Source organism: Lemur catta, chromosome 10 (assembly GCF_020740605.2).
Source record: "Lemur catta isolate mLemCat1 chromosome 10, mLemCat1.pri, whole genome shotgun sequence".
In the NCBI taxonomy this organism is placed as follows: domain Eukaryota; kingdom Metazoa; phylum Chordata; class Mammalia; order Primates; family Lemuridae; genus Lemur; species Lemur catta.
Window position 1 is genome coordinate 34,472,568 of NC_059137.1, and position 24,395 is coordinate 34,496,962.

General features: G+C 52.1%; 1 protein-coding gene across 1 annotated transcript in view; it reads left to right on the forward strand.

Annotated features, from left to right (window-relative positions):
• Positions 1-1,559: 1,559 nt before the first annotated feature.
• Positions 1,560-24,395, forward strand: part of SHB (SH2 domain containing adaptor protein B) — a 133,143-nt gene continuing 110,307 nt past the window's right edge. Inside the window, exon 1 of the mRNA XM_045562446.1 lies at positions 1,560-2,843. Coding sequence (XP_045418402.1) covers positions 2,130-2,843 — 714 coding nt within the window. The 5' untranslated portion in view covers positions 1,560-2,129. The remainder of the gene's footprint in view (positions 2,844-24,395) is intronic.

Consider the following 24,395-nt stretch of genomic DNA (forward strand, 5'->3'; position numbering starts at 1 on the left):
ATCCTGAAGGAACAATTTGCAGTCAACAACTTGCATCACTGTGTACGGCTGAGCAGACAGAGCTCAGGCTTCAGAGTAAGACCCAAGTTGGAGTCCTGCTTCTGTGGTCTGGGTGGGTTACAGAGGAAGCAGCACCAGCCCTCAGACTCTCCCTTTCCCAGAGGCTCAGACTGAGAGTTTGACCTCTACCTCCAGCATGGCCTGGACCATGACCTGACCAAAAGAGCACCTGGCCTTGCTGCCAGCCCTAACAGGTCTCACTATTCCTACAGGATACAGGAAAAATAGATTCCCCCCAAACCTATCCACAATATACAGACAGCAAATGGGGGTTGATTTGGGCTATTGTTTTAGTAAATCAACATTCTTAGAGAATTTCTCAGCTCTCGGGTAGCCACACCTTCCGGTTAAGCCATTTTCTGGGGCTTGCCCCAGGGAATTCAAAGCAGCAACAGGCCCTAGGGGCAGCTACTTCATTTTCAGGCAGCATTTCCGGAGTACGCCACCTCCCCTGGGTGCAGACCCCAGGAAAAGCAACACTGAGCAAACTGTGCCCCTCCTTCGGCCTCAGTTTCCTCATTTTTGGCTAATAATCAAAGGATGATTTGAAGGTGCAGAGACCAGTGGAAATGACATCACCATGGCACCACCAGACTTGGGAACCGGCATCCAAGCCCACCTGTATGACCTACCTCTGGGCCTCAGTTTCTCCATCCATAAAATGAGGTCCTGGATTAGTGGAGCCTTGCCACCTCCTACAGCCTTAGGCATTAAACCCTCCCCCAACTGGCTCTGTCACGTTGGCAGTGAACAAGGTTAAAGCCTCGACTTCCTCAGAGGTGAACAGGTAAGCAAACATTCTGATCTCCCCTAGGCTCGCTCTCGGATTGGTGCCTGGCCCAAGCCCCATCGCCCATCCCGGCCTCATCCGCCATCTAGATTACTAATACTCAATTAGCATACTCCTCCGAAGACCCGGAGCAGGGGGACTGAACCGGAGTCTCTGTCCCTTTAAGGAGAAGGGGGACAGTCACTCTGTCCTTAGGGGCCCTAGGCACTGCATTTCCTCCGCACAGGCCACGACGTAGCCTAGAAAGGTTCCGAGTTAATCCACTCTCGCCCAACCCCGACGGCGACGATCCTTTGGATGCACAACGCGCGGGTCCCGGGGGACTGCGGACGGGTTTGGCCTCTGCGTTGCGGACTCAGCCAGGCGACGTCTCGCCCGAGGCGGCAGCGGGTTGCAGTGAGGCGAGGCGGAGCTGGCCCCGCCGCGGGACCTCGGCGCCCTGGGGCACGACCCTGCGGCTGGCGCCGAGGCGGCCGCGGGAGGTGGCGCGTGCAGAAGGGGAGAGGGACGCCCGCCTAGGACCCGGGCGCGAAGAGGGCGGGGCTTGGGCCGGGGCCCGGCGGGCTGGCGCGCGGGGTGGGCGGAGCTGGGGCTGCGGGGGCGGGGCGCGCGCAGGCCCGAGGAGGGCGGGGCCGCGGCGCGGGGCGGGCTCTGGCGGCCTGAGTGTCACACACGCGGCGGCTCGGGAGGCGGCGGCAGCGGCGGCAGCGGCAGGCGCCGCCGGGACGGGCACGGGCGCGCGGGCGCCGGCTGCCTCAGTCCGTCGCTCGCTGGCTGGCTCGCTCTCTCGTCCGCATTCTCGCCAGCTGCGGGGCCTGACTCGCCCCAGCGCTCTCAGGAAAGGAGAGGAGCAGAGGACGCCGACAAGTTCGCGCAGCAGCCGCGATCCCGGCCGAGGCGGAGGCTGCGGTTCCGACGGGGCAGGCGAGTGCTCCACGGAGGGGCGCACGGCTAGGGCGTCCGCGGCGAGGGGCGCTCGGACCTCCGGCTCTGCGCGGGGCCGTGGGCCAGGACCCCATGAGACGCGCCCACGAGGGGCCCGAGATCCGAAGCCCGGGCGGCGCGCAGCGGAGGCGGAGGGCGGTGCTGCAGCTGCAGGATCCGGAGAGCGGCCGGCAGGAGGCGGCGGCGAGAACTTGAACTTGGCGTTAGGAGCGGGCGCCCCGGACGCCCCCCGCCGGGGCCGGGGCGCCGAGGGACCTGGGTGGCAGCTCTGCCCCCCGAATGGCCGCGGCGGCGGACCGGGATCCCGCGCCGCGGCCCTAGGCGGCCTCTCGCAATGGCCAAGTGGCTGAACAAGTACTTCAGTTTGGGCAACAGCAAGACCAAGAGCCCCCCGCAGCCGCCGCGGCCCGACTACCGCGAGCAGCGGCGCCGAGGCGAGCGGCCCTCGCAGCCCCCACAGGCCGTGCCGCAGGCCGCCTCTGCCGCCTCGGCGTCCTGCGGTCCAGCCGCCGCCTCCTGCTTCTCGGGCTCTTCGGGCTCGCTGCCCGACGACAGCGGCAGCACGAGCGACCTCATCCGCGCCTACCGCGCGCAGAAGGAGCGCGACTTCGAGGACCCCTACAACGGCCCCGGCTCGTCGCTGCGCAAACTGCGCGCCATGTGCCGCCTGGACTACTGCGGCGGCGGCGGGGAGCCGGGCGGGGGCCAGCGCGCCTTCTCGGCCTCGTCCGCGTCGGGCGCCGCCGGCTGCTGCTGTGCCTCGGGCACGGGCGCCGCTGCGTCCTCGTCCTCGTCCTCTGGCTCCCCGCACCTCTACCGCAGCAGCAGCGAGCGGCGGCCCGCCACGCCGGCCGAGGTGCGCTACATCTCCCCCAAGCATCGCCTTATCAAAGTGGAGAGCGCCGTGGGCGGCGGTGCTGGGGACCCCCAGGGGGGCGCCTGCTCTGGCGGCCGCACCTGGAGCCCGACGGCCTGCGGAGGCAAGAAACTGCTCAACAAGTGCGCAACCTCGGCCGCAGAGGAGAGCGGTGCTAGCAAGAAGGACAAGGTAAGCTGCTCCTTGGCTTTACCCCGAGTTTGAAGAGCCACTGTGAGCACGGGGAAACCGAGGCAGCGCTCTGGTTTTGGGTCCCTACATCTACTTCGGCCTAGGGCCTGGGGCCAGGCCTCGCGCGCTTCTTCCCGATTCTGCTCCCTCCCACGCGCTTTCCAGGGCGGTCGGCCTCCTGACTACCATCTCTTTCGCTGCTGCCCCCAGAATGTCCCCTCTCTGAGCCCACAGCCCAGGCGAGAGCGCCCCGCCCAGCCTTGCCCAAGGAACACAGACCCAGCCAGCCCTTCCGGCTCCCAAGCAGTATAAAGTCGGAGTCAGAGCTGTCAAGGACTTAAAAGAGTTTTTACGCTTGTTCTCCCTTGCCCCACCTTCCACCCTCCACACACACTCTAGGTGGGGAACTGAGGTCCAAAGCTGGGGAGGGACTCGTCCGAGATTACACAGCATTCTTGGTGGCAGATCCGGACCGGCTGTTTCTAAACGTGTGTATGTAAATCCCTCCCGGCCGCCCTGCCGGGCCCTGCCCCGCTCCACCCCCCGCGCCGGGTTTCCAAATCCGGGCTGCCTTTTGTACTGGAGCTGCTCCGGGAGCCCCCACGCGTGCTTTTCCGGTTGCAATGCGCTGCCTCCCAGCGCGCTCCACGCCGAGCCGGACAGTTCCTCCCGCCGCGCGCCGGAGGGGTCCGCCTATCAGGCCAGGCTGGAAGGAGACCCACCTCTCCTACCCTCACCTTCTTCCTTCCTGACCTCCACCCCCGCCCCATACCGTCTCAGGGACATGGGGGGACGTTGTGACAACCTCCTTCCTAACGTACCAGGTCATCTTGATCCCCCCAGCTTTTGAAGCAGGCGAGTTAATTACAGCCAGACTCGGCCCCCTTTTCTCCCTTCACACTCGTGATGCCCTCCCTTCTCCCATAAATAATACTTGTTCTGTCTACTTCTGGTGGAAGGCAGTGTTCTGATTAAATCTGAGGCCCGGTGGGAGAGCTAGTGCCTTCTCGGTGCCCTGCGTCGCGGCTGTTCTCCCCACCTTCTCCCAAAGGTAAACTTTTACCCAGGCCTAGACTGGGGGAGACTGATAAAGAATCTGAATTCCTTTTAGGAGTGGATGTCCAGACAGGAGGGAGACAGGCTCCTACCTGCCAGCTGGTGCTTGGAAAGGGATCTATTTTGTTTTCCAGGAGGGAGGAGGGAGGGAATGTCCCTCCTTTAATTTTTCTGCCTAGCCTTCTCTCCCTGAGCTCCCCGGCATATCCCCTCCCCTGCTTGGTCTGCCGAGAGCAGCACGGGCAGTCTGTGGAGGAGCCCACCTCTCCCTGGAGCCAGTTTGGGGACACACCTCAGAAGCTTGGACTCTGGGCTTCCTAAGCACCCAGGGTGCCACACCTAGATGACAGAGAGCTGGGAGCCAGGTGGCCACCCAGGAGCTGCCTTGGGGGAGGGGGCAGGTTTCCCTGGGAGCCACCGGATCATCTTGGGCTCATCTTGGGCTTGCGGTTGATCAGGGAGGGAAACACTGAAGAGGCTCCCTGCAGTCTCATGTCTGCCCGAGCTTGGCTTGGTGGGGGGACTGGGAGACCTGGAGTTCTCAGAAGGCCTGAGAAAGGTTCACAGCCAACTGCGCTGGACTCTGCATCCCTTGTTACCTGCAACCATGCCCCAGGCAGGCAGATCTCCTTTCTCTCCCACTGCTGCTGGTTCAAAACTTTATAATAAACATTTCCCCCCCAATTACAATTAAGACTGTTTTAAACCCTGAAGAATGATTTGTTTTATGGGCAAAATGTCAAGCTAAGACTTGACTTCATTCTGTCACCAGATGTTTCTTAGGTGCCTTCTATGTGCCCTACCTTGCTGGGTGCTGGTGCAGGGCCCCTCTGCAGCTAATGCTATGACAGGCCACAGTGGCAGAATGAGCGCCGTGGTGAGGCCTTGTTTACAGGAGGAGGGCTCAAAGACACCTCGGAGGCAGGGAGGGAAGGCTCTTTTGTGGGGGAGGGGTGGTGGCCATGGTGGCTGGAATTGAGAGGTTAGAGAGTTGGGTAGAGCCCTGGTCAGGGAGGATCTTATAAGCTAAGCCCAATGGGGGCCAGTGAAGGGGGTTAGCTGCTAAGAGTGTGGTGATCAGATATGGTTTTTTAGAAAAGATCTCTCTGGGCTGCTTTTCACCTACTAGGTTGTGACTTGGAGCCCTGTGATCTTTTGAGAAGTTGTCCAGATGTTCTTTCTATCAGAGGAGGAAGGGAGGCAGCCAGGGAGGGTTGGCAGGACGTTCTACGGCAGTGCTCCTCAAACTTTAGTGCACCTGGAGGGCTGGTTAAAACAGATTGCTGGGACCCATCCTGCAGTGTCTGATTCAACAAGCTGGGAGTATTTACATTCATATGATTTCCCGGGTGATCTTTGGCTGCTGATCCTGGGACCACATGTTGAGAACCTCTAATGCAACAATGGCTGCTTCTTCACCCTCCCTCTGGGTCTTCTGGTCAGGGCAGCTTTGGGATGCAGAGACTCTGGATACCCTCATCTTTGCCCCTTGTGTGTGGCTACCTCTTGATTCTGGGCCAACAGCCCTGTACTCCACCCCCAGGCCATTAGGCAGTGGGGAGGCAGTCTGGTTTTCACATTATTTCCAGCCAGACAGCTTTTGGAAGGCCAGGCATACTGTAGGTCCAGCCTGCCTTCTACCCTTCACTCTGGCACCCCATTTAGTCTTTATCAGTTGTTAGGGAATAGGATGAGACTCTTAGGTCTGTCTGTTGGATGCTCCCGTGTTTGTTTTTAACATCAGGCCTGAGTCACGAGTTACCGTGGTGTGGAGCAAGAGCTGCTAGTCAACAGCCCCTTCTTCCAGTGCCACCCCCACCATGGTTCATCTTCGGAGGCCCATCTCCTGCCTCCCTCTATCATACACTTAGGCGTCCACGTGTTCTCCCAGGTGAGTCCTGGGGCACACACACCTGGCCACATCCCCGTAGCCCCCAATGCCAGCATCCAGTCTTGTGCATTTTCCCTTTTAGAATCATTTGGAAGTGAGACTAGGCTTACTCTGCCAGTTTCTCTCCTAACATAACTTAGCCAGCTGTTACCAGCACTATGTGCTCAGAGATATCTTAGTATAAGTGTGAGGAAGGAGGGGAGGGAATGAAGGATGCAGAAGACTTGTCAGTAACCTCTGGCCTGAGCCCCTGGAGGAGCTTGACACATACTTCATGAGAGAGGTTGGGGCTGAGCTTGGACACAGGGGAGTCCTTGAATATTGTTGAGCCAGGGAAGGGGGGTGTACTCTGAGCCATGGTGGGGGAGCATCCCAGGCTATAAATAGTTGCCAGAATCTGGGGGCAGTCAGGTTGGAGTTAGGGGACAGTGCAGTATAGTTCGGGTGAGAGACTGAGGGCCTGAGCTCCTGGAAAAAGAAAATGAAACTGCAGCAGGTAGAAATATTATTCCTTCAGTGGCACTTTATAAAAAAATAATGACAAAAGAGGCCAGTTACTTTGGTAGGTTTCCTTTTGTGCAGCCAAACAGGTCTCATCCAATTATGTTTTCTGCTGAAGTCTTGTTTCTTTTATCATAATTAAGTAAATGTTTCCACAACTGAGAAAGTCAAGATGCATCATGACATCAGTTTTCCTGGGTTTTAAATACATGCTAATGTGTACCAACGCTTTATATTTTGTCAGCATCCACAGAGTTGAGTTAAATAACATGTTTTCCATAGTTACGGAATAAATAATATCATGTCTAACTTTTTTTTTTTTTAAACATCCAGCGGTTTCTGAGCTGCTTGCTAGGCAGGGGAAATTCAGAGAGAAATCAGTAGTGGCCAACTTTCCAGGAAGGAAGCTTCGCAGTTTGCAGTTGAATACCAGCTTCTCCAGGTCTAGCTGGGGAGACAGATAAAACCGAAGAGACTGTATCACAACCTGAAGAATGCCAAAACCAAAGTGTGTGCAGAGGGCTGAGAAGTCAAAGAAGGCTTTCAGGAGCAGGTGACGTTTGAGCTGAGCCTGCAAGGGTGAGTGGGTGGTTTCCCGGCAGGGGGGGGAGGGCTCTACATGCAGAGAGGGTAGAGCTGCTTGTGCCCAGAGAGAATGGTTGGCGCCTCAGCAGGGCAGGTGTGGCAGGTGTGACAGGAGATTGCAGAGGGAGGTTGCAGCCCTCAAAGGGAAGAAAGTGTTTCCCGGGCCTTGCTGAGGAGTGATGAGTTGTCTGTTGGTACTTTTCACTTAAAATCATTGATGTAGGGCTTGATTGAAGCCAGAGTGTCAGTCATTCCCATTTGATTAGTAGCCACATTTTCTAGTTTTTAAAATGTCATGGATGGAAAAGGTAAGGGCCAAACTTGGGAGCCGTGGTTTGGCTTGGGACACTTTTCCCTTTGAAGTCCCATCCCTTGAAAGTAGTATGAGAGAACTGCTGCACATCAAATCCAGTTTCTCCCATTGATGCCCCAGAAGGCAAATATATTCTCCAGGCTGCATACTAACCACTTAATTGGTCATTTAATCCTCACAATCACACTGGAAAGGGTTTAGGTACTGTATCAGCTATTGCTACAGAACAAATCACTCCAAACTCAGTGGTTTTAAACCAGGGGACAGCAGACTTTTCTTTAAGGGCCAGATAGTAAGTATTCTTAGGCTTATGGGCTGTGCGATCTCCATCACAACTCTTCAGCTCTGCCATGGTAGCTTGAAAGCAGCCATGTACAATATATAAATTAATGGGGTTAGCTGTGTTCTAATAAAACTTTATTTACAAAAGCAGGAGCTGGCCTGTGGGCTGTAGTTTGCAACCCCTGCTTTAAATGATAAGCCTTTATTGTGGCCTTGAGCCTGCACATCTGCGTAGTTTGTCTGGTCCCAGCTGGGCACATTCGTGCTTCTGCAGTCAGTGTGGGTGGGTGTGCAGCCCCACTGGTCTTGGCTGGGCTTTCTTAAGTGTTTGGTGGGCTGGTTTAGGGTGACCTTGGGCGGCAGCAATTCAGCTCTATTCCTTGTGATCTCTCATCTTCTAGCACTTGTTCATATGATGATGGCAGGGTTCCAAGAAAGAACAGAAGCCCATGAGGTTTCTTGAGGTGGGAAACTGGCGCACTGTTGCTTCTGCTACATTCGGTGGATCAAATCACGGCACAAAGCTGGTCAGGATTCAGGGAGAGAGAAGGAGCCGCAGAGTCTCATGGCAAAGGGCAGGGATACAGGCAAGCCTTCAACACCATCCATCTACCTCAGGTGGTATGACCCCTATTTTACAGATAAAGAAACTGAGGTTTAGAGAGGTTAGTGACTTACCAGATGTCACATAGCTACCAAGTGATGGAGCAGGGATCATACCTGTGTAGTCTTGAGTTCAAAATCTGTGTGCTTTTTACTGATTTGCTCCACGGTTTTCCATGGTTTAAATGGAGATACGGTAGGAAGGCTCTGGTAGTTGCAGAAATGTGTGTTACATGTCTCCTCCCCTTTGCTTAATGCTCCTCTTGCATCCCTCTGCCATAACTTCCACCTTTCAGCCTGGGCTTTGGTATTCCTAGAAGCAACTCCAGAGCTGGCTTTTCTGTCTCTCTCTCCCCTGTCTGCCTCAGAGTTCCATAAATGAGATGTTAATGCAGCACTAGAGTTATTTTATAGAGAAATTCTGCACACAGAGTTGGCGCATCCCACGGGACAGCTGCACAAAATGTGAGTCTTGTAACTGTCAAGTCTTTTCATTCTAACACCAAGCGTTCCTTCCTTCCAAGGACTGGCGAGGCGATCTCTGCTCTGTTTTGAGGAAAAAACTGGTGGTACCTTGGACTTCATCAACAAGGAACTTAAGTTTCCTTAAAGGAGATCGGGTGACTGTCCCCTCTAATCTGACAATCTCAGAACATGACTGATCACCCCAGGACTTAACTCCTATGACTTGACCCTGTCTTCTCCCTTCCCTTAAAACATTTCTGATCGCATAAAATTGGCTTTAAAAGGCAAATGTGAAACAGGTGTGTCTTCTTCCGGTCATTCATCAAAGTCGAACTTGCCTGTGGCCAAGCTCTCCCCTGAGTGGCTTAGTTTGTGCTACAGCAGCAAAGAGTCAGTGGCCTATGGAGAGGGGGTCAGTCAGACTTGGCCCTAGAAGATAAACCAGGACTTGTGGCTTTGCAGCAGAGAGCTGGGATGCTGGCTTTCTGAGGTCGGGTGATGGTGGTGGTGGTGCGTTTTCCGCAGGACAGAGGCAGCAGTGGTCTCTGACTTTGAGACGTTTGTTTGGCCCGTGTTGACTGAGAAATTGCTATATGCAGCCCGCTGTCAGGAGCTGTGTGGCTGCAGGGATGAGCCTGCTGGGTAGGGCCTGCCCATGAGGAACTTATCCTCTGGTTGAGGACACAGGAGCAAGGTTGGAACACAGATCCCTATGGCAGAATTTACCTATAAACAAAATGGTGTGCGTGAGCTGAAAGCCAGCCTGGCACAGAGGCCATTCTTGGCAGGGCCTTGATTCCGTGGAGCCAAAGGAGAAGCAGGGTGAGGAGGAGACATTTGTGTAAAGAAAGCACAATAATAGTACTTGAATTAAGGCAGCTTTCCACAAAGATAATACTACCTAATGCTTTTATTGCACACAGTCTGAGCCAGGTGCTGTTCTGTATACTTTACATGTAACTCTTTTACTCCTCACCATAGTCCTTTAAGGTAGGTGCTACTAGTCTCATTTTTACATACGAGAAAACTAAGGCACAGAGAGGTTAAGTAACTCGTCTAAGGTCACACAGCCAGTAAGTAGCGGAGATGAGATGTGAAGCCAGATCCAGCATCTGTGTTATATCCACTGTGCCATAACCACCTCAAGCTGCACAATCTCATGCCTGAATTTTCTCTGCCTTATTTGTGGCTAGACTTACTCTTTATAAAAAATCCTCTCTTTTGGCTTTGTAGGAGTGATGGAGTCCAACATTTATGTAAGTATTCTACGGCTTCCCATTCCCAGTATTCCCATTTTGCAGATGGAGAAACTGGGCTCCCGGAGGAGTGGGGTCTGCCCTGCGTCACGGCAGGTACTGGCAGGGAGCGGCCAGGCTGTCGACCTTGTGTTGAGTGCAGTGCCCTTTGTGCCGGGGTGGCGTGGAGGGCTTGGCCAAAGCTGGAGTCTGCAGGAAGGGTGACAGCCTGATTGATTTCCGTTTCTTTCCGTGTTTTGATTCTGAAACGCTTTGCTGAGACCATTAAGGAGCATGGACAGAGGACCTTGCTTCCACAATGGAATTTTCCTCCTCTTCCTGTTTGGTATTTTCCAGTAATATTTCTATTAATGTTTCACTTTCAGAGGCACTGACTTCCTGAGAGTTTGGGCTTTTCTCAACTGCTGAGGCAGGAAGAACTGAATTTCCCTCTAAATCATTCAGTTCCTTTTCCATTTTCTCCAAGAGGAGCTCTCCCTGGATTTCCCATTACACTGTAAAGGAAGGATCTTGGAGGTGGGTCCAAGGGATGGAGAGAGAATTAGTCAGGGCCCTGGGGGATGACTCAGGCCCAGTGTTTTCCAAGCAGCACTTAATAGTAACGGTCAGAAAGGGGCTTCCCAAGACTGAGGAGAAGGGAAGTGACTTGACAGGTGGGTGGGTTTGGGGGATACAGATCCACTGGGCCTTGACGCACAGGCTGGACCCAGAGTTCTCAGCTGGGCCATGAGAGCCTGAGCCAAGTCCTTTTTCCTCATTCATTCATTTATTTATTCAATGTCTATTGTTGAGAGCCTGCTACGTGCTGGGGATTGTTCCATTTAGGCGCTGGGAATAGAGCAGTGGACAAAACAGATAAGAAACCGTTCTCTCCTGAGCACACTCTCTCATGAGGAGTCGAGCAAATGTAGTGTGTCAGGGGTAGGGACTGTGGGAAAACATAAAGTAGGATAGAGAGGCCAGGCGGGCCTGAGTTTGGAGTGGGGTGGTGTTTTGTGAAGGACGTGATGGCTCTCCAAGAGAAGGGCATTCCAGGCAGAGGGAAGAGCCACACTGCAGCAGCCCGAGGTGGGAGCATGCCTGGGTGGTTCACAGAAAACGTGGGGGTCCGTGTGACTGAGCAGAGCAGGTGAGGGGGAGGCAGGGGCGCATGAGGGCTGAGCAGTGGGGGGTGGAGTATATCAGGCTCTGTAGGCATTGGAAAGGCCTTCCACGTGAACTCCGACTGACATGGGAAGCCACACGATCTGACTCAGGCTTTACGAGGATCGCTGAGAGATTGTGTCTAGTGGAAAATAGAGTGGAGGGGACCAGTGGGGACCAGTGCTAGCAGCAGATGATGAGAAGAGGTCAGGTTTGGGCGTGCCCTGAAGGCAGGGCCACAGGACTTCCTGACAGATGAGGTGTGAGAGAAGAAGAGCCAGTGTGACAGCAAGATTTTGGCCCCAGCAACCAGGAGGAAGGGTGCCCATGAGCTGGGCTGGGGAAGGCTCTGAGGGGCAGTCACAATTCAGTCGACAGGATTAATGAAGCAACTGAGTCCTAGGGACACAAAGTAGGATGCCCTCCACCCTGCAGGGCCGTGAGGTTCCCGAGGTCCCAGAGAAGACACTGATAGCCTCTGTCTGGGTCTGGGGGAGGAAATGGGGAAAACCACCAGGAAGAGGAGGCCACATAGGAGGTGGGTCTGGAGGAAGGATGTCTAGGACAGAGGGGATCCCATCCACAGTGACTGAGATGAGAAGGGGAGCCCTGCTGTGTACACTCAAGTGGCCAGAGCCTGGGGCCTGCCCTGGCCTGACTGCAGAGGAGAGAGGAAGGCTGCAGGGGGAGGGGCCTGGAATCGCCCCAGTACTCCAAATTCAAAAGATGCCACCTGCTGTGCCACATGGCTGAGCTGGGCACCACGGGAGGCTGGAGACAGCCGTGGTTCAGTCTCCAGGGGCAGGGCTAGAGTCGCTGCTGTTTTCATTGCTGACTGCTTCTGGTTGCTGCGAAGTTCTCCCTTGTGTGGGGTCCACAGGTACCTACTATGGGGAAGGAGGAAAACAGAACTAGGAGGAATGGAACTCTGCAGGCCAGGGCTAAATTCTAAAAATAAAAATGACCAGAAAGTTCTTGAAATGAAAGTTTCTTGTTGGACGTGCACTCCCAAAAAGCCAGACAGCCCTGTAATCCCTCCGGTGCATTCCAAAGCTGTGCATGTGATTTCCCGGAATGGTGCAACCCCTACCTGCCCCCATATGGGGCCCTTGGGAGGTGGCTGTGCTCTGAGCCAGTTCCTCAGGAAGGGGCTAGCTTGAGGGATGTTTACATGTTTATCTCTGAGGTAACTTTCCCCTCCTTATAACAAAATTAAGACAAATTTGGTATAGAAAATACAGATAAGCAAAACTAAAGTAGAACCAACCTTAATTCTGTAATGCAAAGAAACCATTAACATTTTACTGTTTTCCCATTTAACCATTTTTCAATGCATATGTAGCCATTATTCCCTCCACAAAAATAAGTGAAATTGTGTACATTTTTTTCTTTTTACTTAAAGACACAGAAAGGTGTCTACATTATCTTGAACATTCAATAACTGCAATTTAATGACCACATTATGTTCTGTTTGCATGTTTAGGCTCTCCCCAGTTTTCACTCATTTAACATGCTGTGTGAACACCTTTTTACTTAATTCTTTGCACAGGTCTATGATTATTTCCTTGGGGTTTATTCTGAGAAGGAGAATTGTTGGGTAAGACAGTTAAAAAGTTTGATGTGTGCTTTCAAATTGTGTTCTAGACTTTACAAGTTTACACCTGTTTTATTCTTCTCTCATAACTCTGGGAATTCTAATGCAATTTTATTGAATTTGCAATGTGTTGGATTCCTGGTGCATGTGGGCATTGACTATTTGTGTCGCTTTTCTACAATTGCTTAATTATCTTCTCCTATCCAAGTGCTAACCAGGCCCGAGCCTGCTTAGTTTGGGGCATGTACAGGGTGGTATGGCTATAGACTGCTCATTTATATCTTCTGACCATCCTGTTCTGCTGGGTTTATCTTTTTATTCATTTGTAAGAGCTCTTTGTGGATTGAGGATGGCAGCCCCTTGCCTGCCATTTGGGTTGCAGGATATTTTTTAAAGTTTGTGACTTGTCTTTTGGTTCTATGTGTGGTGACCCGTTGTTGCTTACCATGAATTATTTTCTGTTAAGTCAGTCTTGATGTTGCTCATGCCCTCTAGAGTATGCTGCTTGGAAAAGCCTTCCCTACTCCAGTAATTCCTTATGTTTTCTTCTAATACTTTGATGGCTTCTTTCTTTTTACATTGCCATTTTAATCTGTTTGGAGTTTGATCTCATGGTATGAGGTAGGGCTGTAATTTTATTTTTCTGAATGGCTGGTATGTTTCTGGACATCCTCTCCTCTTTGATTGCTCATGGTGTGTCTATTTCTTCAGGTACCTTTTAGACTTAAATATTTTGATTCTGTCTCGCCTTGACTGTGTTTAGATCTCATCGGTGATTATGATAATGGTGATGAAGGCTTGTCTTTATCTAAAATGACACCTTTCTTCTGCAGATATCCACGTGCTTATTATACGTTCCACTCTTGACATCTAAGGGAAGTAACTAGGTATTAGCGCTCCATCTTTGAATGCCAGACCTGATGTGGTGGGTGGGACATAGCTAGGAAAGCTCTGCCTTACCTCTGGTGTATTGGCTTCCCCTCCGGGACCATGGGGCTGGGCTGTCTGCATGTATTTGGGGTGATCACTTACTGTAGTCTTCCCTGCCCGTGTGCCTTGTACTGAGTGAGCATTTCAGCTTTCACACAGTGACTTTTGTGGAAGAGTGTGTAGCATTCAGATACTGACCATGTTCCAGCACTGGGCTGAGTCCGGCAGGACAGTCAGATGAGTCAGCCTGGTTGCTCCAACTCGGAACCCAGGAGGGGGTATTGGAGAGGAGCTCTAAAGAGAGGCAGAGGGAATGCAGTGCCAGCCTAGACAGGCAGGTAAATGACTCTCCAAGTATAGGAGGAAGCTGGGATGGGTGTGGCCGGTAGGAGAGTTCAAGCTTGAAGGATGGGTAAGACTTGAAGGTCTGGCATGTGGGGACCATGTGATTTTGGTCTCCTACATTTTTTTAACACCCACAAAAATACAATTCAAGTGGTAATAATTCACCAAGTTCTTCCCTGGCCCCCCCCAGCCTTTTCTGTCCCCCCTCAACCGAGGTGTCTTCCATCTTAAGTCAGTGGAGAGCCTTTCCGGACTGCTCTTGCCTGTTGCTCTGGCTCTGGCCAGTGTCAGGATAATCCATCCTGCAGTGTTTGCGGTGGGGTTTATGACATTAACAAATTGGCAGTAAGGGAACAGGTTAAGTCCAGGAGTGTTCACAGGGAATAAATACAGGGAAAAAATGCAGATTTTTGAACACCGGTGAACATCTCTGTGGCTCTGAGAGGCTGAGGGTATTGAGCTAACTCGCTGCACTGTGTTACATCATGTCACCGAACCTAAGACTGGTGCCGGCAGCACATTTGAATCACCCAGAGAGCATTTTTTTAAAATTTCAGTTCCCTGGGCTCCCATCCCAGATTTATTAAGCCATGGTTTCTGGGGGTGAGCCAGGGCGTCAGTATTTTTCAAAGCTCCCCAGATGATTGTGGTCTGCAGCCAAGGTTGAAAGCCACTGTCCTGGACCTTTGGGGTTGCAGAGAGCTGGGGTTCACACCATCCAGCCCTCTTCCCTCCATGCTGGAAAACTTATAAAGAGATTTGTCACCTCTCAGGGCAGCCACCTTTGCACAGCTGGGGTTGAAGGTATTTTTCTGATGTTCACTCCAATTTGTTGAGTACCTAGTGTTCACAGGAGCTGTTGGCTGAACTCTTTTTCTTTGTAGATTCTACTACTGTCTTGGTTTGACTCTTTGAGGCCAAGTAGAACCAGTCTAACCTTACTTCTCTCACATGACGACCCTCAGTTGTGTGATTGTATCTTCAAAGGCAGAGAGAAGCTGCAGGCCGGAACATTGCCCTGCAGAGCTGGATTCCTAGCCAGGACAGCAACTGCTAAGGGCAGGGACCCTTTACTATCGCAAGTGTGGGGGCCTCAGTGGAAACCAAGTCCAGGAGCTTCCTGTGGGCAGGAAGTGACGGGTGGCAGCAGGTTCCGAGTGGGTGGGCCAAGGTTGGCACTGAGGAGTTAGCCGTGCAGGCGGGTGACTAGACAGGGAGCAAGGTCAGATTCCATGGTGGATTTGGGGAGTCTCAGCAAAGGAGTACCTGAGCAGTCAGGAGTAGATTCCAGAGGAACAGGTAGGATCTTGCCCTTCAGGACCTCGGCCCTGAGTAGGTAGCAAGTGGAGCAAGCAGAGGTTGCCTGGCTGAGGGTGGAGGTAGCGTGGTGTCAGGGACTGGGCATTCTCTGTCTTGGAATTTTGCCTCTTGTGGGGGCAAGCAAGGCCATGTGCCACAGGTGCCCAGAGCTGGTGATGCAAACACAGCAGGATCCAGTGGTGTTCCACTGTGGTGGCATGACACAAGCACTGGCTTTAGGGTTGGAAGTCTGGAGCTCGAATACTATCAAATCCTAGCCCTGGTGCTTGGAAGCTTAGTGACCTGGGACAGGTGATTAACTTCTCCGGGCCTGGAATGCCCCATCTGTTACGTGGGTGTAATAAATACTACATGGTGTCTCCTGACAACTTGCTCTGTGTGCCTTGTACCATATGCAACACTTTGTACGTTTGATACTCGCAGTGGGTCTTGGAGGTGGTGCTATGAAAGTCCCAGTTTATAGATAGCAAAACATGTGGGGGACGAGATGTTCAGGGGAAGTACATTGGGTCATTGTGAGGATTAAATAAAATCATTTGTTTAAATGGCTGAGCACTGTATCTGGCTTGTGGGAAGAGCTTCATGAATGGTTTTATATTATGGCCTCAATCTGTCCTAGGTCTCAGTCCAGCTTGAAGATCTGGGCTTTCGATAGCCACAGTAAAGCCAGTGGGGTTACCCTTTCTGGGCCAATGATGTCATCCTCAAAAAAGTGACCCTCTCCTTATCTTGATGGGTCAGTTTGCGGTTGATGCACAATTCTGCACAGCTGGAGAGCAGAAGTAAAAGCTCTACGTGGGATGACCACCGTGTTCTAAGAGATTTCTGTGTATTAGCCCACTGATCCCCACAGCTCTCTTTGGGAGGCAGGTTCTATTCAGAGTCCCATTTTACAGATGGAGAAGCTGAAGCAAGCAGGTTTGTACCTTGTCATAGGTGACACAGCAAGTAATGGGCAGAGCTGGAGCTGGGGGCCTGGCCCAGGCAGTCTGGCTCCTGTGTCTGCCCTTACTGTGCCACACAGATGCAGAGGACAGTGACATGGTCGGGTCTGTGTCACCTGGTGGTCCCAGAAGCGTGGGACCAGAGTCATTTAGAAACCATAGCTCTCTGCTGTTGAAAGGTATGCAGTTCGGACCAGGTTCTCTCCACATACGTTCTCAGGATCATGCTGTCAAAGGGGCATGGAGGCCAGACTTCATGGAGAAGATGGTGTGGGGGGCTGGGCCTTTATGGATAGGGAGGATTCGGATATTTACAGATTGGATATGAAGAGGACATGCTGGGGCAGGTCCCTGTGAATGGTCCCTAGTGGCTGAAGGAGATGCTAGAATGGAGATGAAGCCAGGTATGGGAAGGCCTCAGGCCTGCGCAACAGAGTCTGGTCTTTATTATGTGGATAATGAAAGGTGCAAGGGAATGACAGGGTCAGATTAGTGCTCTAGGAGAATGTGTAATGTCTGCCACTTAAGAGGATGGGGTGGGGAGGCCTCAGCTGAGCCTGGAGGCGGGGACTCCAGTTAGGGGGACATCAGCTGCTTTGGGCAGAGGCAGCAAGGGCCTGACCGCAGTCTGCATCCTTAAGCTGTGAAATACTGCAACTGACCGCTCAGGCAGCTCTCAGCTGACACTGGTCAGTTGAGGGAAATTGACCGAGGGCTTGTCAAGAGAATGGATTTTTCTGGACGGTTGTCAATAGCTGAGATGCCTTCAGTGGGAGTTTGTAAGTTACTCAGTCCACCAGAGCATTTGTCTGCATTCTGTCAGAGCCAGACGGAACACGCGCCAGGGTCACGGAGTCTGGGCTGGGGGTGGCAGTGCATCAGCACCTCAAGGTCCTGCTGGCTGGAGAGTTGGGCCGAGGAGGCCTTGTGTGCATCAGACTGCTTGCGTCTGCGCAAACACGCAGCAGGAACGGCACGGCTGCCGAACAGCCCATGGTGAGGGAAGACGTGGGGGACTAAGGAGATGGGGCAGTGGGCCATGTGTGTTTTGGGGGTTAACAGCCAGTCACCTGACCTTGAGATGGAGGCTCTGCTCTCCTGTCTCCTGGCAACATTTCAGGAGTTAGAGGCACTCTGGGATGTGTGGACAAATGGTGGCAGTTAGAGGGAATCCGGTAAAGCTACTGGTGTCACAGTTGCAGTCTTCAGAAGGAGTGCAAAAGGGGAGAGGGAGAACCAGGGCTCTGAGCCAGTGCAGACGCTGACCATTGGAGGACGGCCTCCCGGGGGAGGAGCTATTTGAGAGACAGTAAGTGCTCCGCATCCTTCAGGTCCCCAGAAGGAAAGAAACATTAGCCTTGGTGAAGATGTTTGCTGGGCTCAATCGAAGAGCCACCTGAGGATCCCTGGCCAATTCCTTCGGCATTCACTGCTCAATCAAAGGGCCACTCTGGCCGGCAGAACTCGCTGTACAAGTCCAGAAGAAATGCTTTGTGACTATAGTGTTGCTGTCAGTCAGCTCCTGCTCCCTGGGCTTCTGCAGAGCTCTGGATCTGTCTGAAAGCCATCTGTGGTGTGACTGTGAAGTGACGAGGTGGTGGGAGTCAGTGTCATCACTTCCTAGTCACCCACAGGACAGCTGAGAACACTGTCACAGCCTGGATTACACCCCCAGGCCTGGGGTCTGAAGGCTGTCAAAGTGCAGGCACCAAACCCAGGCGTGCCCTGGGATCTTGCCTGCCTTTCCGTTGTTCCACCACCTTGAATTTCGTGTGTGCCCTTGATCCAGGTGCTTGATCACCTGCAGACTAGGGTAGAAGGGGGCCTTAGTGTTGCCTGGTTTCTTCATCCAGGCAAACTGTTTTTGAGGAATCCTTAAAGATTATTAGACATGAAGCCTCCAGTGGAAACAGGTTGTGACAGCTCACAGAGGGATGCTGATTACGCAGTTTGGTAGTAGGAAGTTGTAGTCAGTGAATGGGGGTGAAGACACATTCTTTTGTACTGTTTCTCTCTCTCTCACTTTCTCTTTTTCAGTTAGAAATGCCTTTTTTTTTTGTACCTGCCTAGCTGTTTGGGGAGCGGTTATCCCAGAAAATATCTCACCCCTTTATTTTAGATGGTTTCACCTGTTTTTCTACAAACTAGCAAACACTGAAGAGTATTGGATTCCTTAAAGTTCAGCAGCTTATAGTTCCATATGTACTCAAATATTTCATACACTGAAAGTAAATTTCAGTTGTATACATTCATTCATTTAAAGAGCCATTTTATACTTGGACATTTCTGACGGCCACCTTAATAGTTACAGGGAAGGGACTTTAGATTTATGAAGGATAGGGAAACAAAACATACAGTTCGCTCATCTGTTTTTGTGACTTCCCGGACTTTTCTTTAACAAATCCAAAACAGGGAAATCAGGGCTTTACTTGTGGGAGGAGGCCTGGCTTCCTTAGAAGATCCTTATATTTGAATTTCAAAGGCTTGCTTCAATGTGAAATCAAGGCAAGGTTGCAGTCACAGTCTAAAAATCTGAGATAAATGGGTTAGATTGTCATTGTTAAATCTATTCCTTAGACTTAACTGAGCATGACATTTCTGCTCCTTAGTTGTTTAGTGGTAAAGGGAACCTTCCCCGTTGCTGAGTAAAAGACCACGTGAGCCCTTTTGCTGAAGGACTGGGATATTTCCCTGCATGGGTTCCGTGGTTGGATGGTCCAGACTTTGGCATTGGCAGGCAGGCCCCAAATCCCAGGGTGCGGCTTGGAGACTGGAGCAAGCTGTGTGTGTTGCAGATCGTCAGGCACTTGGTTTTAAAGTGTCCCCCATGGTACCTGCTCAGTCCTGGCCTGGGGGCCTGTGAGGGAGGCAGTGTGGAGCTGTGTAGGAGCTCTGCTCAGGGTTAGTCTGGGTTCAGGGTGAGGGTCCGTGACCTTGGCAAGTCACCGGATCTCTGTGAGCCTGCTTTCCCATCTTTAAGGCTGTCCATACCTATCCTGAAGCTGGCCGTGAAGGCAGCTGTCGAAGGACTTAATAAATCCAAGTTGCCCTAAAAATGGTGTAGACTCAATTTCAGGTCAGAAAGAGTGACCAGAAACGAGGAACAACAAGGAGAAGCTTAGAAGTTGCTACTCTGGGACCTAGTGGTTCCCTCCTGGGAGTTTATCCTAAGGAGAGAGTGAAGAGAGTCCCAATGATTTAGTTAGTTACAAGTCACCTAAAGCATTTGGAAAAACAAAAAGCTGGAAAATACCTAAATATCCAGCCGTGGGGACTGGCTAACGCATGGCCTATATATAGTGGGAAGGAACGTAGCCAGAAAAAGCGGAGTTAGTGACTCCATTGCAGAACCATCAAGAGGGAAAAGGCTCACGTGTAAATCCTTTTAAAAAGCAGGATATCAAAAACTATGAATATGCATATTCAATCCTACCTACCTCATCCCCAGCTACATACGTAGAAAAAAGGCTGGAAGGAAATAGACCAAAATGCAAAGAGTGGTTATCACCGGAAGGTTGGAACATTTTGCTGTTTTTAAAAACAAATGTGAATTATTCATTTGCCAATATAAATTTTTTTTTAAGTGATATCACAAAAGCGCAGCATGGGAGGCAGGAGAAGGTAAGGTGAGGAAGTGCAGGCTCTCCACCTCCCAGCTGAGTGTTTTTGCTGGGCCCATCTGAATGAGTTGTTGAACTTCAAAGCCAGGCTGAGAGTGTCTCATTGTGTTGGAATGCTGGCGATGAGGATCACAGGAAGTGGTGACAAGCCCTTTGTTATATAAGCTCACCAGGCTTGCTCATCGGTGCCAGCGCTGGCCCTTGGTGCTCGCTCAGGACGTTATCTGTCTGTGTCCGAGGCCACACCCTTAGCTTGGGTAGGGACCTGAGCAGGAACTGCTCAGTCAGGCACAGGAAGCTGCAACTCACACCTTCTCTGGGTTAACACCCAGGAGCACACTGGGCTGTTCCGTGAAAGAAAAAAGGCCGCTGTGGAGGGATTTACTGGCTTTGCTCCTGAGCTGCGAAGGTGTGGGGATTTTCCCTTTGCCCCTTTGGAAGAAATCTAGGTTGGCTGCCTCCAACCTGCTTTTTGATCTGCTTCTGTTTCTCAGTTCCTGTTTGTCCTACGTTTACAACTGTGGGACTGCAGAAGGCATTAGCCAAGAGTGGTGGGAATGTTGCCGCTCCAGAGGCAGATTGCAGTTTTCCCCTCTGTTAACCTCCCCGTAGGAGGCAGGCAGGAGCAGGCCTTGCACATGACAGGTGCCCAGTGAAGCCTTGCAGCCTCCAAGAGTTTCCTGTACCGAAGGGGGCAAGAAGATCGGACAGTTGCAACTAGAAGATAACTCAGTCTCGCGCCTGAGATTATTAGCTGCTTTCTATTGAGGTTGCACTGTGTGCTGTACTCTGCTGGGTGCCTAGATGCAGCTCATTGTAATTCTCATAGGAACTCTATAAGGAAGGTGGTCTCCATTTTTCACAAAAGTAAACAGACGTGGAGAGGTCAGGGAACGTGCCCAGGGCCTGCCACACTTCTCTGTTTTTATTGACATTCCTGTGTTATCTGGATACCAGGGACTGGGCTCCTTGAGAACTTGAACTCATTTTTTATTTACCCCCACCCCACAGCTGGCACAGAACCTGGAACACTGTAGCCACTCTGGATGAGTTGACCCTTGAGGTTCCTTGGCTAGGTGACTTTGGGCAAGTTCCCTCCCCTCTCTGAGCCACAGTGTCTGCATTCGTAAAATGCCCAGTGTTCTTCCTTTTTAAGCAGGCTCTGTCTTTTCCAAAAACTTCCAGGACAGTCCCTAACAGCTGTCCCCCTACCGACCGACCAACCGCAGGTTCCCGTGGAATGCGGTTTGTCTTCTAGGAGGTAAGTCACAAGCCACAAGAGACTGAGGGTTTTTTACTGTTAGGTTGAGGCCCAAACATCAGATCACTGTTGTCCCCAGTTAATGATACACAAGAAACAAAGTTGCTCAACTTTACAATGAAACCACATCTCTCACTGCGATTTTAAGTCATTTAATTCTGCCAGCGTTGAGGGCACAGGTCCTGCCCCAGCAAGCTTGCAGGTTTCATTCCTTGGTGATCACCCACCTTCTCACCTGAATTGGTTTAGAAAAGCCTTGGGCAGTTTCCAGAAATTAAAGCCACTCCAGAGGATGGAAGATTTGACCACCCCAATATGTTCAAAGAAATGTGGGGCCTCCTGAGGGCCCTGCTCAGAGAAGCAAGACCCAGACGGGCTTTGGGCAAGTATGTTGCCCACGAGATGCCCTTGTTCTTGTTGCATGTGTTAAGGTTTTCATGCGTCTAACGCAGGGGTCAGCAAATTTTCTGTAAAGGGCCAAATAGTAAATATTTTAGGCTTTGCAGCAACATGCTTTCTGTTGCTGCAATTCACTTTTGCCCTTGTGAGAAAAGGGCCATCCATAGACAGTACATAGGCGAACAGGTGTGGCTGCATTCCAGTAATGCTTTATTTACATGAGTAAAGCTTTGCCCATCCCTGGTGGAAAACACTGCCCCCTCTCTTCATAATCATGGCCCACGTTGACTTGTTCTCTCTGTGTTTTATGCATACCCCTTTTGACCTCCTGATTGTGTGAAGAACCCCACCCCACCTCCTCTTTGTTTCTTGTAGGCTATCTCTGGTCTAGACACACTAGAAGATCTTTGATCAATCCTTCGTTGCACAAAAGGTGTCCACATTCTCATGTCAAAAAATATGTCTTTTTAAAATGCACCATTTTTTTCCTGCAACTGTGTTGTCCTGTGTAGGATCTCTTGTATAGTCTGGTACATGATAAAGAGGTAGGAAAAAGAAATTGCTTATTGTTGTGGCTTTTTCAAATACTATCAGGGAAAAAAAGCCCCAAAGCTGATGTCCCTTATCCTTGAGAACCCTTCTGATCCATTCTTCATCTTCTGTCTTCAAAAGTGACCTTGGATGTGTCATCACGTAAACATTCCCCATGGCTTCTGTCACATCCAGACTCAGCTTGATGTTCCACCGACCCTTACCTCATGGAAGGGCTTCTCGTTACTCCGTCCCTTCCGTGCCAGCCAGCTGGGAACTCCTAGCCTTTCGCCAGGATGCAGGGCTCACCTACGGGCCTCTGTGTCTTCACATGTGTGCATCACACCTTTGCCCTCCTCGTCCTCCCAAGTCCAGCTCAGCTGCCCTGCCATTCCAGATGCTTCCTACCCTCACGCCCTCCCCTTCTCCATGTACGTCCGTCCATGCTTCTGTGGCAGGTCACACCATGTCATGCTGCTGTGTCTGTTGTCCCTGCTGGGCTCCTGTAGGGCCGCAGTGGGTGCCCCACACCCTGCACAGGGCCTGACCCCCAGAGTGGACCCAGGAGTGCTTATCAGATGAGTGACATCAGAGAGCTTGGTCGAGGGCCCGATGTGCTCTGCACCCCTGATAATCCCCAGATTTCCAGTAACTCCAACACAAAAAACCCAAACCCCAGTGCCGTCCAGAGCAGCTGAGACACTCTACATCATAGGCATCTAGCAGCCTCCGATAGGCCGAGTGGCCTGTGCTGCCTGCCTTGCTGGTGTGGTGTTGGGCATTCGGCAAGAGCAGCCTTTTCTCTCAGCGGCAGGTGGGAGTGGGGATAGTTACAGTTGCCAAATATTAGGCACCCGTCTGCAGAGCTTTAAGCCGGGGACTTTTGTGTGATCTGCCAGTGCGACTTAGGGGTCCTTCAGCTCCTTTAGCACCGTGCCTAGCACAAGGTGGGTGCTCAATAACTTTTATGGATGAATAAATAAATTAGAGGGGATTTTTCTGGAAAGATTTGTTGTGGCCAGATTGAAGGGCTACAAATACCATACTAAGGACTTAATTGAGCCTTCGCCCCACAGGCAGTGGGACTTGAGGACAGGCTGGTGCAGGGAGGGACGTCTGCGCAACATGTGTCGGGCTCACCCCATTATTTGCCCTTTCCGGTGTGACTGAGATGCCAGATAATGAGGTGTTGGGCTGCACAAAGCGCTTCCTTGTGCCGAGAGAGGCGGGGCCAGCCTTGAAGCCAGTTGGCCACCAGCCTCCTCCCTGTAATTTATGTGTAGTGGCAGGTTGGAGTGGGCTGCCAGGCAGAGCCAGGGCTTGCCCGCCTCTCTGGGTCACCGCCTCAGCTTGCTGGCTCCAGCGTAGGGGCTGTGGCCTGTCGCAATGACACAAGGCCTGCCCCTCACTCACCGAGCTTTCTCTGTGGCTAATGCGTTCTGGGAGGATTAAAGGTGGCCAGCCCAGCTCTTCTGTGACTTGCTGATGCAGTTAATGGTTTCTATGGCAGAGAAGGGGGGGAAAGCCACTGACCCTTGATCTGCCCACCCCCATGCCAGCTACATTTCCCCAGGCTCAGTCATGTTGGGCTTCTCCCATCTGAAGAGAGCTGGCTCCACGGCTGTGCCCCCACAGATCACCTATCCAGCAAGGATGCAACTCACTGCTTTCAGATGGGGAAATGCACAGTCAAGATGTCAGTCCCCAGAATCTAAGTACGTGGTGGAGCCATTACCCTATTCAAAGCGGGGTGTTTTTGAGGTTCAGTTCCCTGTTCATTTACTAGATGAGCCCCCTGGCACGGACATGGTGAAGAATGCAAAACAGGGGCCCTGTGGAGCAGGAGGAGAGAAGCTGGGGGCGCTGCAGCAGACACAGGGCCTCCCATTGCAAGGCAGGCTGGGGGGTTGCAGGGATGTCAGATGGATGGACTCTGGGAGGGGAATCTGGGAAGGCTCCTTGGAGGAGGTGGGAGTGGGTTCTGGCTTGGCTCTGAAAAGTAGCTATGGGAAGAATGAAATGTCCTCCAGGCAGAGGGCACAGCTTGGCCAAAAGTCATGGAAGTTGGCAAGGGCAGTTTGGGTCTGGGAGGCTGGAGCTCAGGGTGGGAACAGGTGAGGCTGTGGGCAGTCTGACAGAGGGGGGCATCTGAAGTGGCTCCCGGGGCCTAGCCAGAGACTTAGCTATGTGCTAATGGATATGAGCGGCCCCTATATAGGCCTCTGTCCCTGCAGGGACCTCGGGAAAACTCAGGCCTGGTGCATGGCTGGCATTTGGTGAATATGGTGGGAATTAATAGGAATTCATCTTCTAGGTTGGGTCAGGTCACCCCAGGAAAACCCACGCTTGGCCAGGCTGGAACTGGGCCCCTGCTGTTCTGGCTACAGCGGCTGCTTTCTTGGCCCAGCCTTCCAAGAGCCTGTCACAAGTGATTTCCGAGTGAAGCCAGCAGATGAGCAAGATGGAAATGCTTCTCCCTCGGAGGCAGATCCCTTCTTAGACTCTCAGCGGAA